Below are 12102 nucleotides of genomic sequence, written 5' to 3' on the forward strand. Positions count from 1 at the left end.
TCCACTAACCCACCTGTCCTGTTGAAATAAGCGATTCTGTTTATTCTGTCAAAGTATTTCCAAAATGTTTCCTAAATCTAACATGCTTGACAAGGACTCGCGATCTCGTGAACTTTGTCAATCCGTAGGCAAAAGACAAGTCAGGATGGTTCAGAACTCAAGCCATTCCAGCCCTTAAACTGCAAGTCCCTCTGGTACCTATTGGCAGCACCACATCTCAAGGCCGGTTCTTTCAAGAATGACTGACCACACCCTCCTGTGCCCTGCCAACATGCTCTCAGCATGAACTTCATGAACTTCCATTCGTCTCCTCTTCACTCTTAGCTGACCAGGAAGGATTGTTCATTACCAGCTACGGGCATATTCAAAGAGATTAGAAGAGACCATGTGACAAAGCCAGAGCCAGTGGCTCATGCCCGCTGTCCTCGCACTTCAGAGGCTGAGGCAGGAGGACTGATGTGAATCCGAGGCCAGCGTGTGCTACACAGTGAGCGCTAAACCATATGTAGCCAGACTGGACTACATCTGAGACTCTCTCCAAAAACAACAACAAAAACGAAACAGAAAAAGAAAGCACAACTTTCTCATTAAAGTGGGGGAAAATAACAACGGGAAAGGACCAGGCTGTGATTTTTAGCATGTCCCCAGAATTCTGAACAATGTGACTTTAGTTTTAGAACCACGAGCCCTTTGAATACCAGACTGTACTAAGCATTGGCACAGGACGCACCCAGAAATGGAGCAGCTCCTGTTGAATCGGAAGACTTTGTGCTGGAGACCTGGCTGGCTCGTGGGGCAGTGTGCTTGCTTACAAGCATGAAGACCCGAGTTTGTCCAGCCCCCACATAAAAAGCTAGGCGAGGCAGCATCTGCCTGAAATTCTAGGGTGGAGAAAGTAGCATCCCAAGGATTTGGGGCCTCTATGACTATCCTGAACAGCAGCTCCAGGTTCAAGGAGAAACTGTCTCAAAAAGATAGAGAGGTATAGAGGAAGATTCCTAACATCAATCTCTTGCTTCTCCATGTGCACAGATATGCACATGTGTGTGTGTGTGTGTGTGTCTGTCTGTCTGTGTATGTGCACATACATACATATAACACAAAAATTATCTATGACGAAAAGAAAAAGAAAATGTTTTCTGATTACTGTGTACATTAATGCCCCCAGGTGTATCTGCTTTGCTAAACGTTAGAATCACTTGAGTGTGTTTTTGTAAATCCTAATGCCCAAGCTGATCCCACATTTTCTGAGTCAGAAGGCTGCGGGATGCCTCCAGATGCTCTAGGCTTTCAAAGCTCCCTTGGAACTCTCACATCATGCAATGGACCCGAGGACATGCAAATGGTGTTCTTAGTGTATGGGTGATTGGAATGTCGTGAATAAAGGCTCTGAAGCAAGAGTCAGACACTGACTCTGAGGTCTGTCTGAGCTCGTTCCTGATGCTCTGCTGACTCATTTGCTCAGAAATGGTTTCCCCCTCAGAGGGGCAGTCTGAGCATCGTGCAGTATGATTTACTGACTTAGCGGAGTACACAGCATGGGACCCTCACACAATTACTTGTTCTTTCATTTGCATGTGTGTGCATGTGTGTGGGGGTAGGTACAATGTCTGCACATGAATGCAGAGGCCAGGGACAACTTCAGGGACCCGCTCCTTAGCTTTCTCCATCCTTTGCACAGTCAGCGACTCTCAGTGTTCTGTCCTGAAGCTCACTGAACAGGCTAGGCTGGACAGTCAGAAAGTCGAAGGGATTCTCCGGTCTCTGCCTCCCCGGTGCTGACATTACATGTGCTTGCTGTCATGCCTGGCTATTGTCCATGGGGACTGACTGAAAACAGGTCCTCAAGTTTGCATGGCAAAGACTTTTCTGTCTGAATTATCTTCCTAGTCCCACCATTAATGTCCTTAATAGTATATATAATTATAGCAGTGTGTTATTAATGCCAATTAGTCACTAAGCACTAATCAAATGCCATGTCTAGCCTACAAGAGATGATTGTTAATTGCGCCTAAAGGAGACTATGAATGACTATGGAGACAGCTGCCAGAGTCTGACAGACACGAGGACCTCAGCCTGAGTCTTTAGGACCCTTTCCTTTATAAGACGCAAGCCCGGTTCACAGATTCTAGAACTCACCTCCACCCACACCCGCCACCACAGATTTATGGTACCTCACAAGCGGCTGTGTAACTTGAGTGTGACTTGCTGGAGAAAGCGGCTAATAAATTTCCTTGAGTCTTCTCAGAAGGGACTTTTAAATCTTCAATGACACATGGGCAAGAAGAAGAGAGGGGATTTCCAGGCACATCTCTCTTATTTACTCGGTTACCCAGGAGCCCCTTGTTTCTCTTTAGTTGAATCTCGGGGGTTTGACGGATACTGTGACAAGGTTACTTTTAAATTGATAAAAGGTTTGATTGTGTCAGCCCATTTGTCAAAACCGTCTGACACCGTGGGTAATGGACTCTGCGCTGGAGCCGGATGGCCCGGTAGCTGATCTTCCTATTCAGTGTTCGGTCCATGCTGTAAGAGGACAGCAGCGGGGCGGGGTAAAAGTCGAGGAGATTAGCACCTGCAGACCCTTCAGATCTGAGTGTACCACTCATTCTGTTCATTCTGTTCTGCAGGCTTTTCGAGGTGGGCGTATCTCCTCTCTTGTTAAATGAGAGAGTGACATTCACAGTCTCATTTGTAGAGGGGACAATTTAGGGTATAGGAACTTGAACAAGAAGAGCATTCCATTCGCTGGAAGGACAGAAGGGCAGGACAACAAAATCTTTTCAGTAGCAATTTGCTCACACCTCAGCAGAGATGTCCCGTGGATATTTCAGGGATGGCCAGATGAGCTAATCACAACCCGGGGACATATGTCGAGGGCTCTTCTCTGTTGTTTTCATTTTAAGTTAAGGTCTCACTATGTAGCCCAAGCTAGCCTTGAACTCCAGATGATCCTCCTGCCTCAGCCTTTCAAAGTGCTGGGGTTGCAGCTATGCCTTACCACACCTGCTTCTTGGTCAAGGCTTCCCAAGACTGTCCTAATTCAAATGGATAAGCCACTTGCACGATTAGATAAACGATAGGACGGACATAGAAACTGTAGATATAGTCATGATTCTTCCATGGTGATTAATGCTCAACTTTACTGTGCTAAAGTGTGGCTGTGATTATACAGCGGAAGTTAGCCAACCGCAGGGCTGGGGTGCAGCTCGAAGGCTGACAGATTGTCTAGCCCGTGCAGCTCCAGGGAGAGAGTCCATTATGCAATGTGTCAGGCAATTTGACATATGCAAAAGGAAAGCAAGGAGGAAGGGAGAAGCAGGAGAGAGGGGAAGAGAGAGAATAAATGAGAAAAAGACAGTCAGAGACAGGAAAGGGAGAGAAAGTTGCCAATTTCTTTGAGGGGGCCATTTAACTTAAGTATTGAAAACTTATCACATCACCAAACTTTTACTTAGTCCCAAAACACTGCAACCTTCTCAAATTTAACAAGTGAGATTGCGTCATACTGAATTGCTCCTCTTATGATAAGCAGAGGCCACTTGTGATCCAAGTGTCCACCCGTGATCATCGCCACCTGGTAGCCCACACCACCTGTGTGTGTATGATTAACTGATCGGGTAATTCTAATGTATACCAGGGTTTGAGAGCTCCTGGTGTTAAAGAGTCTTCCTCTCTGTCAGTCTCTACTGTGTCTGTCTTTGATCCTTTTACTGTATCGGCCAGTAGATGTTTTATAGGATGCTCGGTGCCCATTTGTGACAGGCAAGAGACAGGGACTAAATAAAGGTCAAGTATTTTATTATATTTCCTGATTTCTGTCCTTTTGTTTGTTTGTTTTGAAGCTACTGGACTCTCAAGACCTTGTTTTACTTGGCTTTTTAATTTAAAGACACATGAATACAATTGTGGATTGTGGTGCAGTCTATAAACCCAGCTACTTGGGAGCCTGGGACAGCAGGATTGCACATTAAAGGCCCCTTGGGTGACAGGTAGCGTCCTAGGCCAGCTGGAGTAGCATAGCTGTGAAGAAGCAAAGTGTAAACAGAGTTTCTATGTAAAGTCAGAGTGGCTGGGAATGCAGCTCAGGCATGGTGAGCTTGCCTCACCTCAGTTATACAGGACGCTAAATCCAGCCCCCAGGACCAGCGCATCCCATCTTTCCTCATACACAAGGGTTCTGCCACCACCGCCATCCAACACTCATTCTCACACCTTCTCTGGATGTCCGTCAGTCCTGCTTCCGACTAACGCTTCGGTCGTACCTGTTCTGAATGGTCAGCAGTTTCAAGGATCCTCCTCCTCGATCTGCAGCCAAAGTGAACTTTTTTCAAACTAAAGTGACATTGCCTATGACCACTCTATGGCTTCCTCACAGAGACGTCTTGTTCCCCTCTGTGCTGCAGGTTCACCGTGTTCCGAGGTCGGCTGCCCTTTGCTATGGCCACGTTGACCTGCTCAAGCTCTTGTCCTTGCAGGCTTTCGGACAGACATGGTGTCTGCAAGTAAGATGTTCCCTCTGCCTGGGATGCCCCTCCCTTTGTTCCTCATCAAATTGATTCCCTCTCATGACCTTAATTGTTGTCTCCTCAGTGGTGACTGTCTGAGGGCAGGTTATAAACTAAGGCATGTCAAGCTTCCTCTCTGAATTTAGGGCTACCTTTTTTATTTCAAGCCAAATGCTTATTTAATCCACACTTCTTTTCCCCAGTAGAAGGAAAGCTGAGTGAAGACAAAGGCTTTATCTAAACGGTGTCACCACCAACATGCTAGAAGTGTTATGTAAATACATCCTTTTCTTGATTGCTTTTTGTTTTTATCATTGCTGCCATTGTTAAGCAGGGTCTTGAGTCCTGTAGACTAGCACTCAACCTTCTATGCTGCCAAGGATGACTCCGATGCCTCTGCCTTCTCCTTCCTCCTCCCTGGCACTGAAATCACAGGCCTGCATGTCCGTCTTGTAAATATTTCTTTACTGAGAACCTTGTTAAGAGTAGTCTGTATTCTGAGCTTTCTAAAGAGTTACAAAAGGTCCCATTTCCTACTAAACGTGCATGGCCAAGCACCTATCTAAGATACAGCTACAACTAGACATGGCCACAGAGCAAATGTCTGTTTTCCTGATTCTTATCCTTCAGCTTCCCCCTTTACCCACGATTTTTACTTCTCATCTGAACACGCGGGGGTGGAGGGGTCATTTAAATTTGTTTTCATATTACACATTGAAGCATACTGCGCTTATTTTCCTTTATATCACCATCTTGTTGTGCCTTATACGGGGTGCCATATCCTAATGCCAGAAAATTCTGTATTTATGTTGCTTTTGAATCTCTGTTTTCTATCATTTTATTATCACCAATATTAGTAATCATTACACTTCCTTTCACGTGAGGTGGATTAATTTTAGAAGTGCCTGTAACCTCATAGGAATTAGCATGGTAACTGGGTGCACGGAACGTTTGCATAACCCTGCAAATACTGCCTGGGACACTACTCAGCTGGCAGGTTTGTCTAGCATATCTAAAGCCCTGGGTTTGATAGGAGGCACCACATAAACCAGGGCCGGTGGTGCATACCTGTAATCAATTTCAGAACCTACAAGGCAAAGGCAGGGCTGTCAGAGAAGTTCATGAGCGTCTTGGTCTAAACGTGGCATTTGAAGCCCTCCTGGAATGCATGGGGCACTGCCTCAAAACAGAAAACAAAAGTCTTTTCTTCCTATCTTAAAATGTTGGGTCCCTGATAGAAATGTCAAGTTTGAAAACGATACATGCAAATTATATGCACCATAGGGAACTAAGACTGCAAAAGAGGGGACAAGGCTTTCCAAATGAGCTGCGTCTATTTCCCAGCAAGAGCACCCCCAGCCACTGGCTCTTACAGTGGTTAGCCACCCCAGGCCGAGGCTGTGCCAGTGTTGGACAGGGAGACAAGAGAAAGAGACACAGGACGGACAAAGGTGAGTTCCAAGCGAGGCCCTCACCCACTAAATTTCAGAGTTAAAGAAATGTAAATAGCTTCGGTTCTAATACATTCTTTGATTTGCCTAAGGTCACAGACTTCACTGATGACACATTCAGCGGGTGGAGGTGGGAGCCAGACATCTTCACACACAATTACTTCTACTATGCTAAGTAGTCATAACTGCTCTCTATGATTCTATAAGGAAAATATTACAAGCAATTAATACCACATCCTAATCACTTCAGTGACTAGTGAACCCAAAAGTGTTTTTTCAGTCACCTGACCACTGGCTAAGTCTTGTTAACTGGCAACTATTCGTGCACAAGGCCTACCATTACTTCCTGCTTCTGCAACATCCTTGCAACTTCTCAAATATACATAGAAACATCAGCAAGACTTCTATGCTCCTGTACATGCCTGACCGCACGTCTTCCCAGCCAACGCAGGCCTTAGGTAATACTCTCCATTTCTAAAATAACCGGCAATGCTTGACAGAGATGTCAGTTGACAGAGAGATCTGTGCTCTGCTCTGGCCACAGTGGCATGTCCATGAACTAGCTCTTCAGTAAAAGAAAAGTTCCAGAAAGCTCTGATGTATGGACTTTGCCAGTTCCCATGATACACACATTCCCAAACATGGCTGAGTCCAAGCCACCAAGTCTGCAGCAAAGTTCTCCCAGAAGTCTAGAATATTGAAAAACGAGCGCGTTCTGATGCCTTCTTCAGAGGCAATTTCAGCACATCTCAAACAGTACAAAGAGAAATCTACAGAAAAAAATCTCCACTCACTTTCCTGTGATTGAGTGACAGGGGTGTGATGGGGTGTATATGTAAATGTTCATATGTGTGCATGCATGCAGGAATGTATGTATGTTGTAGGGTGCATGTTCACACCTGTATGTATGTATGTATGTATGTATGTATGTATGTATGTATGTATGTTAGTGTGTGTGTATGTATCCGTGTAGAGGCCAGAAAGTTAAGCTCGGGTATCATTCTAGAGCCTGCCAGGTAGGCTAAGCCGGCTGACCCAGGGGATCCTCTTGTTTTCATCTACCTAGTACTGGATTACAAGTGTGTACCACCACTCCTGGTCTTTTACATGGGTTGGAGGTCAGGGAAACTTAGGTCTTCACACGTACAAAGCAAAGCACTTTACTGACTAAACGAACCACAGTCCCCGTCTTCACTTCTATCTTCCTGAAGAGAAAACGAATGACCACACCAGGGCTGAGGATGTCTGAGTGGCCACCCCTGCTTGTCCTCATCACACAGAGAAGCTTCGGACCAGAGCAGCCAGTGGTCCTCATGTGTCCACGAGAGAAGAGTTCACAAGCATCTGCCACAGGAGAGAGCCTGCGAGAAATGCTTGCCTCTTGATATCCTCTCCAGGCCCAGTGGAGCAGAGTCGCTCAGACTCAGAACTCCGTGGATGGCACAGAACAACTAGAAAAAAGTCTCTACAAAATACCCAGAAAATGTGCCATATGAATATGGCTCGAGTATGAGCCAATGAAAACACAATTTACCTACAAACCTAGTCATAAAACCAACAACTTTGGTATTTTTTTAAGACTTTACTCTCCTAAATAGTGCAGATCTTTCTAACAAGCTATTTGCCTTCTGATTCCCAACCCCTGTATCTTTTGTAAAATAAAAATTAACAGATGTCCATATGCCTTTGTCATAGCAGTTCTAACATTAGAAGACTAAAGTCGATGTCTTCGAAGTAAGCATGTTCCCTCAACAATTCCATACTATGTCTTGCACGATCACACAGACATAGCAACAGAGTGTGTTTATCCATCCCTACCTATTGTTTTGCTAGCTGATCATCTGGCTATGACTTTTTGGATGTCCGTTTATGTCTGTCCGCCATTATCTGTTGTCTAGATAGGAACTCTCAACTTTTCGATTCATAACAAAAGCAAATAAATACTGCCTGTTGCGTTTCCCCTTCTCATAGCTTAGAGGTTGGAAAACTCACAAAATAAATAGCAACCAGGCTACAAGGGAGAAAGGAAGCAACCGAGTAGTAGCGTCTCCCAAATTTCAAATTATCGTGGGACAATCTGATCACAGACATCTGTATCGATGATATTTTGAAAATAATAGGAGGGAAATCTAAAAACACCAGCCTGGGATCCTTAGTTCACAATTTGTTAGAGTTTATTTGTTGGGGAAAACCATGCTGTGTTAACATACTTGCAAAGACATGGCAGTGATAATAAGTTTATAGATAAGGAATTAATGAAAACATTTTTAGAGTAAGACTCAATGATTTCTATCTATCTTGGGCAATATAGAAGGATTCCATTAGAGGGTTCTTGGCTTGGATGGGAAGTAGTGATGAGGATTGGGAATAGCTACTTCAAGGGGAATTAAAGGACCAATGATCAGGTCCTGGTTAAACCTGTGTTTACCAAGTATGGTTAGAAAAGTTCTGGTGCCCAGGCAGGACGGCATCCTGCAATCACCTGCATCATTGACACCATTCCCTAATGCGGCTCCTTCCATGACCATAGTCATCCATCACCAACCCGTCTCCAGCTTCAGCAGTGAAGAACAAGTCTCTATTGTCACCCTCTGACTTCCAGGTCAATATGCATGACTTGGCTGCAGTTCCCAAGCCCTCTGTTCAAGAAACACACCCACACAGCCACACACCAAACCCCACTCCCTGAAGAAAGCTGGAGCAAGTCCCCACCCCCCACCTATGTAGAAGAGGCTTCCTCATTGAGTCTGCATTGGGTACATCAGCCCATGGGGTGTCCCCACAGGTGATGTGTACATCAGAACAGGCCCAGGGAACCCCAGGACACTTACGGTTGACATAGCTTGATGAGGTCCTGGTCAGTGGTGCCTGGTGGAAGTCCTCGAATGTATAGGTTTGTCTTACTCAACTGTTCCCCGCTGCTGTTGCTGCTGCTGTTTGTGCTAGGGCTGGGAGGAGCCATGGGGTGGGGAGCTGGTGCATAGGACTGCTGCAAACAGAAGGAAAACAGAACAGACTGTTACTGGACAAACAGAAGCCAGGGCCTATATACAGGCCAGCAGCATTCACTAAAGGTAGTGCAAGTCAAGCCACTCATCCTCTTTAACACACACACATACATGCATGCACACACACACACATGCACACATGTACATATTCATGCTCATACACAACACACACAGGCACATACATACACATGCACACATTTGTGCACACACACAGGCACACACATATACATGCATACACACATGTATACATACACATGCACACATGAACACATTCGTGCACACACACATGAACACATTCATGCACACACACACGTGCACACATTTGTGCACACACGCATGCACGTGCAAGTGTGCACATGCACACACACCACACATCACACACAGGCACACAATATACATTAACACATACATGTACACACACATGCACACATGCACACACACATGCACACATTCATGCACACACACACATGCACAAGCGCTCGAGTGTGCGTGCACACACACACCACACACAGGCACAAAATACACACTCACACGTACATGCACACACATGCACACACACGCACACACACGCACACACACCAATACCATGTTCCATACTGTTCTGAGAACATTATCACTCATCACTTGCTTTTCCCTCCTCTGGCCCAACATTGGATCAGCACAACCACGCCTGGCAGACAATGAACTAGCAGGCACTCTTGGCAGACACCCTCAGCCTTGATTTTGTCCCTCACCAGACTGGTTCTCCTTATGCTTCTAGATTAGCATTGCCACCTCTTCCCTGTTGCATGAAGATGGCCTAACAGTGAAACAGCTTTATCGTCCCTATTCTCTGATTCTCTCCTTTTCTCCAAAGAAACTTCTATCTGCTACCTTCATCCCCCTGTGGTAGAGCATGATTCTAGGTGTGCAGAACCATCCTGGCTCTATAAATGAGTGTGTGAGCAAGTGAGGGAGGAAATATATCTGTCTCGGCTCCTTTTCCCACTCTTAGGCTGTGTCCCATCACGACATGATTCAAAAGATCGTAACCGATTTGAAGTATCCGACCCTAGAGACTGGGACCCTGAACAGGAGGATTCATGCATTACAAGTGTCCCGTTGACTGTGGGAGGTTTATTATCGAGTGGCCTTTGTCCACCAGACTCTAACGACAGCTGTTCTTGGCATTTGAGAGCTAAAACCTCTACTACAGGTGCTGCGTGATGTGCCCTGAGCACGCTGGGGCTTCCCTTCCTTTCGGGCTTCTCCACTACTTTAATCAGTCAAAACATTTTACGTCAAATTTCACATAATAAAATTGCCTCACAAAGGTTGGGATATGTGACATAAAGGTAATTACACTTCTACAGATCAAAATTGGTAAACATATCACTTATTTTATTTCGCCGTTCTTCGTGCAGACCATCTTCAGATCTCTAATTCCACAGAATGCCTGGGTCGGGTTCCTGCCGCCTCTCTTATCGGCTGGGTGACCATTAGATGGTGACGCAACCCCTCTAGAGAACAGCAGTCTCGTTAACATGAACAAGATTATGGTCTCAGGGTCTGTTAGAGACCTTAGTGAGCTGACACAGATATGGCTGCTCTAAGTGAGCAGCTCGCAAGAGCCACTGACGAAGTCATTTGTTGATGTGGTTTGCGGCTAGACCATCACTGCTGACCGTGTTCTAAGAAGGCCAAGTTTTTCACTTGGAATCCAGAATGTCAAGCAAAAGCAGGGGTGAGCATGTTCTTCAAGACAGTGGATGGGGTTTGAGAAAGGGATCATAGAGAAAGAGCTCGGAAGTGCAGAATGTCCCTTGCCTTTGCAGGGGCCCAGGCCCAGTTTCTAACGCTCAGGTTTGAGAGTGACAATTGCCCGTAACTTGCTCCGAGGGGCCCGATGCCCTCTTCTAGATCCTATTGGCAACTGCACACACATTGTGTCATTAACTCGCACAGACACAGACAATGCAGGTCAATAAAAGTCATTACGTCTTTTAAACTATTCTACTGAAAAACTTAGCTGGGCTCTTTCCTAGAGCCTGAGTGATTGCAACGAGGGAGTCAAGTAGGAAGCTTGGGGCTCAGTAGCAGAAATGAATTTATTCAAGCCAATGTGGTAGCTGACATTGACTGCCAAGTCGGTGGGATCTATACTGACCTGGGAGATAAGTATCCCCCGAGTATTTGGGGGGATATCTAAGCTGGGTTAACTGAGGTGAGAAGCCCAACCTGAATGTGGAACTCAGGATAGAATCAAATGGAGACGGAGACCGTGAGCTGAAGCCCAGGAGCCGTCTTTTCTTCCTGACCATAGACGCGATGTGACCAGCGGTCTCCAGCTCCTGGCATCAGGCCCTTCCCCACAGTGGACTATACTGCAGTCTTGTACTGTGGGCAGAAGGAAGCCCTCCCTTCCTCAAGTCGCTTTTCTTTGTGTCAAAGCAACGGGGAAAGCCCCTAATACAGAGGTCACCCGGCTGCTCAACAGCTGAGTCGAGGAAGAACTGGAAGGGCTACCTTGATGGTATGATGGGAGGCAGCGATGACAAGCTATACCGTATGCTGTTGTGATCTCGTTCTAGACAAAACAAAACACCGAAACTGACACCGCTAAGTGGACAGGCCTGCGGCCCGTGGAAGCAGAGGACATCCAATAATTAGAACTGACCTCGGCCTTGGGAACATCTAGAATACATCATGGAGGGATGCAGGGACTCCCACTGTGCTGAGGCCAAGCGTACCCTTCACCAAGTTGATCCTAAAGTCCCACTTGCTTCTCTTCCTCCCTCCAGTTGCTTCCTGGACCAGACTCCTTCACCCTGGGAAGCTCCCTTCCTCCATTTCCGCTCCTGACCCCGCCCCATTGCCTCTTACTGATGATTCTCTTTTCAAATGGAGCACCTGGAAGCCATTTTCCTTCCTGGCATTCACAACTTGGTTCGTATCGACGTGTTGGGCTTAGTTCCTTAAAGTCTACCCCATCTTGAATCTCCCTAGCCTGTATGCGATAAACAGAAGGCGGTTATAAATCTTTAGGCTTTATCTTATGCAAATAATATGCAAATGAGAGGAATAAACGGGATGCTGGTTACGGAGACAGAGGGATGCGTTCACGGGATTCAGCCTTGTTTCCTGCTATCGCATCCG

General features: G+C 46.0%; 1 protein-coding gene across 22 annotated transcripts in view; it reads right to left on the reverse strand.

Moving 5' to 3' along the window:
• Positions 1 to 12102, reverse strand: part of Rbms3 (RNA binding motif, single stranded interacting protein 3) — a 786929-nt gene that overhangs the window by 527382 nt on the left and 247445 nt on the right. For 21 of the 22 annotated variants that reach the window (XM_017596208.3, XM_017596203.3, XM_039082840.2 and 18 more), the window contains one exon: positions 8791 to 8948. In XM_017596208.3, the coding sequence (XP_017451697.3) occupies positions 8791 to 8948 (158 nt within the window). Of the gene's footprint in view, positions 1 to 8790; positions 8949 to 11829; positions 11977 to 12102 lie in introns of those variants that run through there. The other variant, XM_039082845.2, reaches the window with a different exon arrangement.

This window comes from Rattus norvegicus, chromosome 8, assembly GCF_036323735.1.
Source record: "Rattus norvegicus strain BN/NHsdMcwi chromosome 8, GRCr8, whole genome shotgun sequence".
Classification (NCBI taxonomy): domain Eukaryota; kingdom Metazoa; phylum Chordata; class Mammalia; order Rodentia; family Muridae; genus Rattus; species Rattus norvegicus.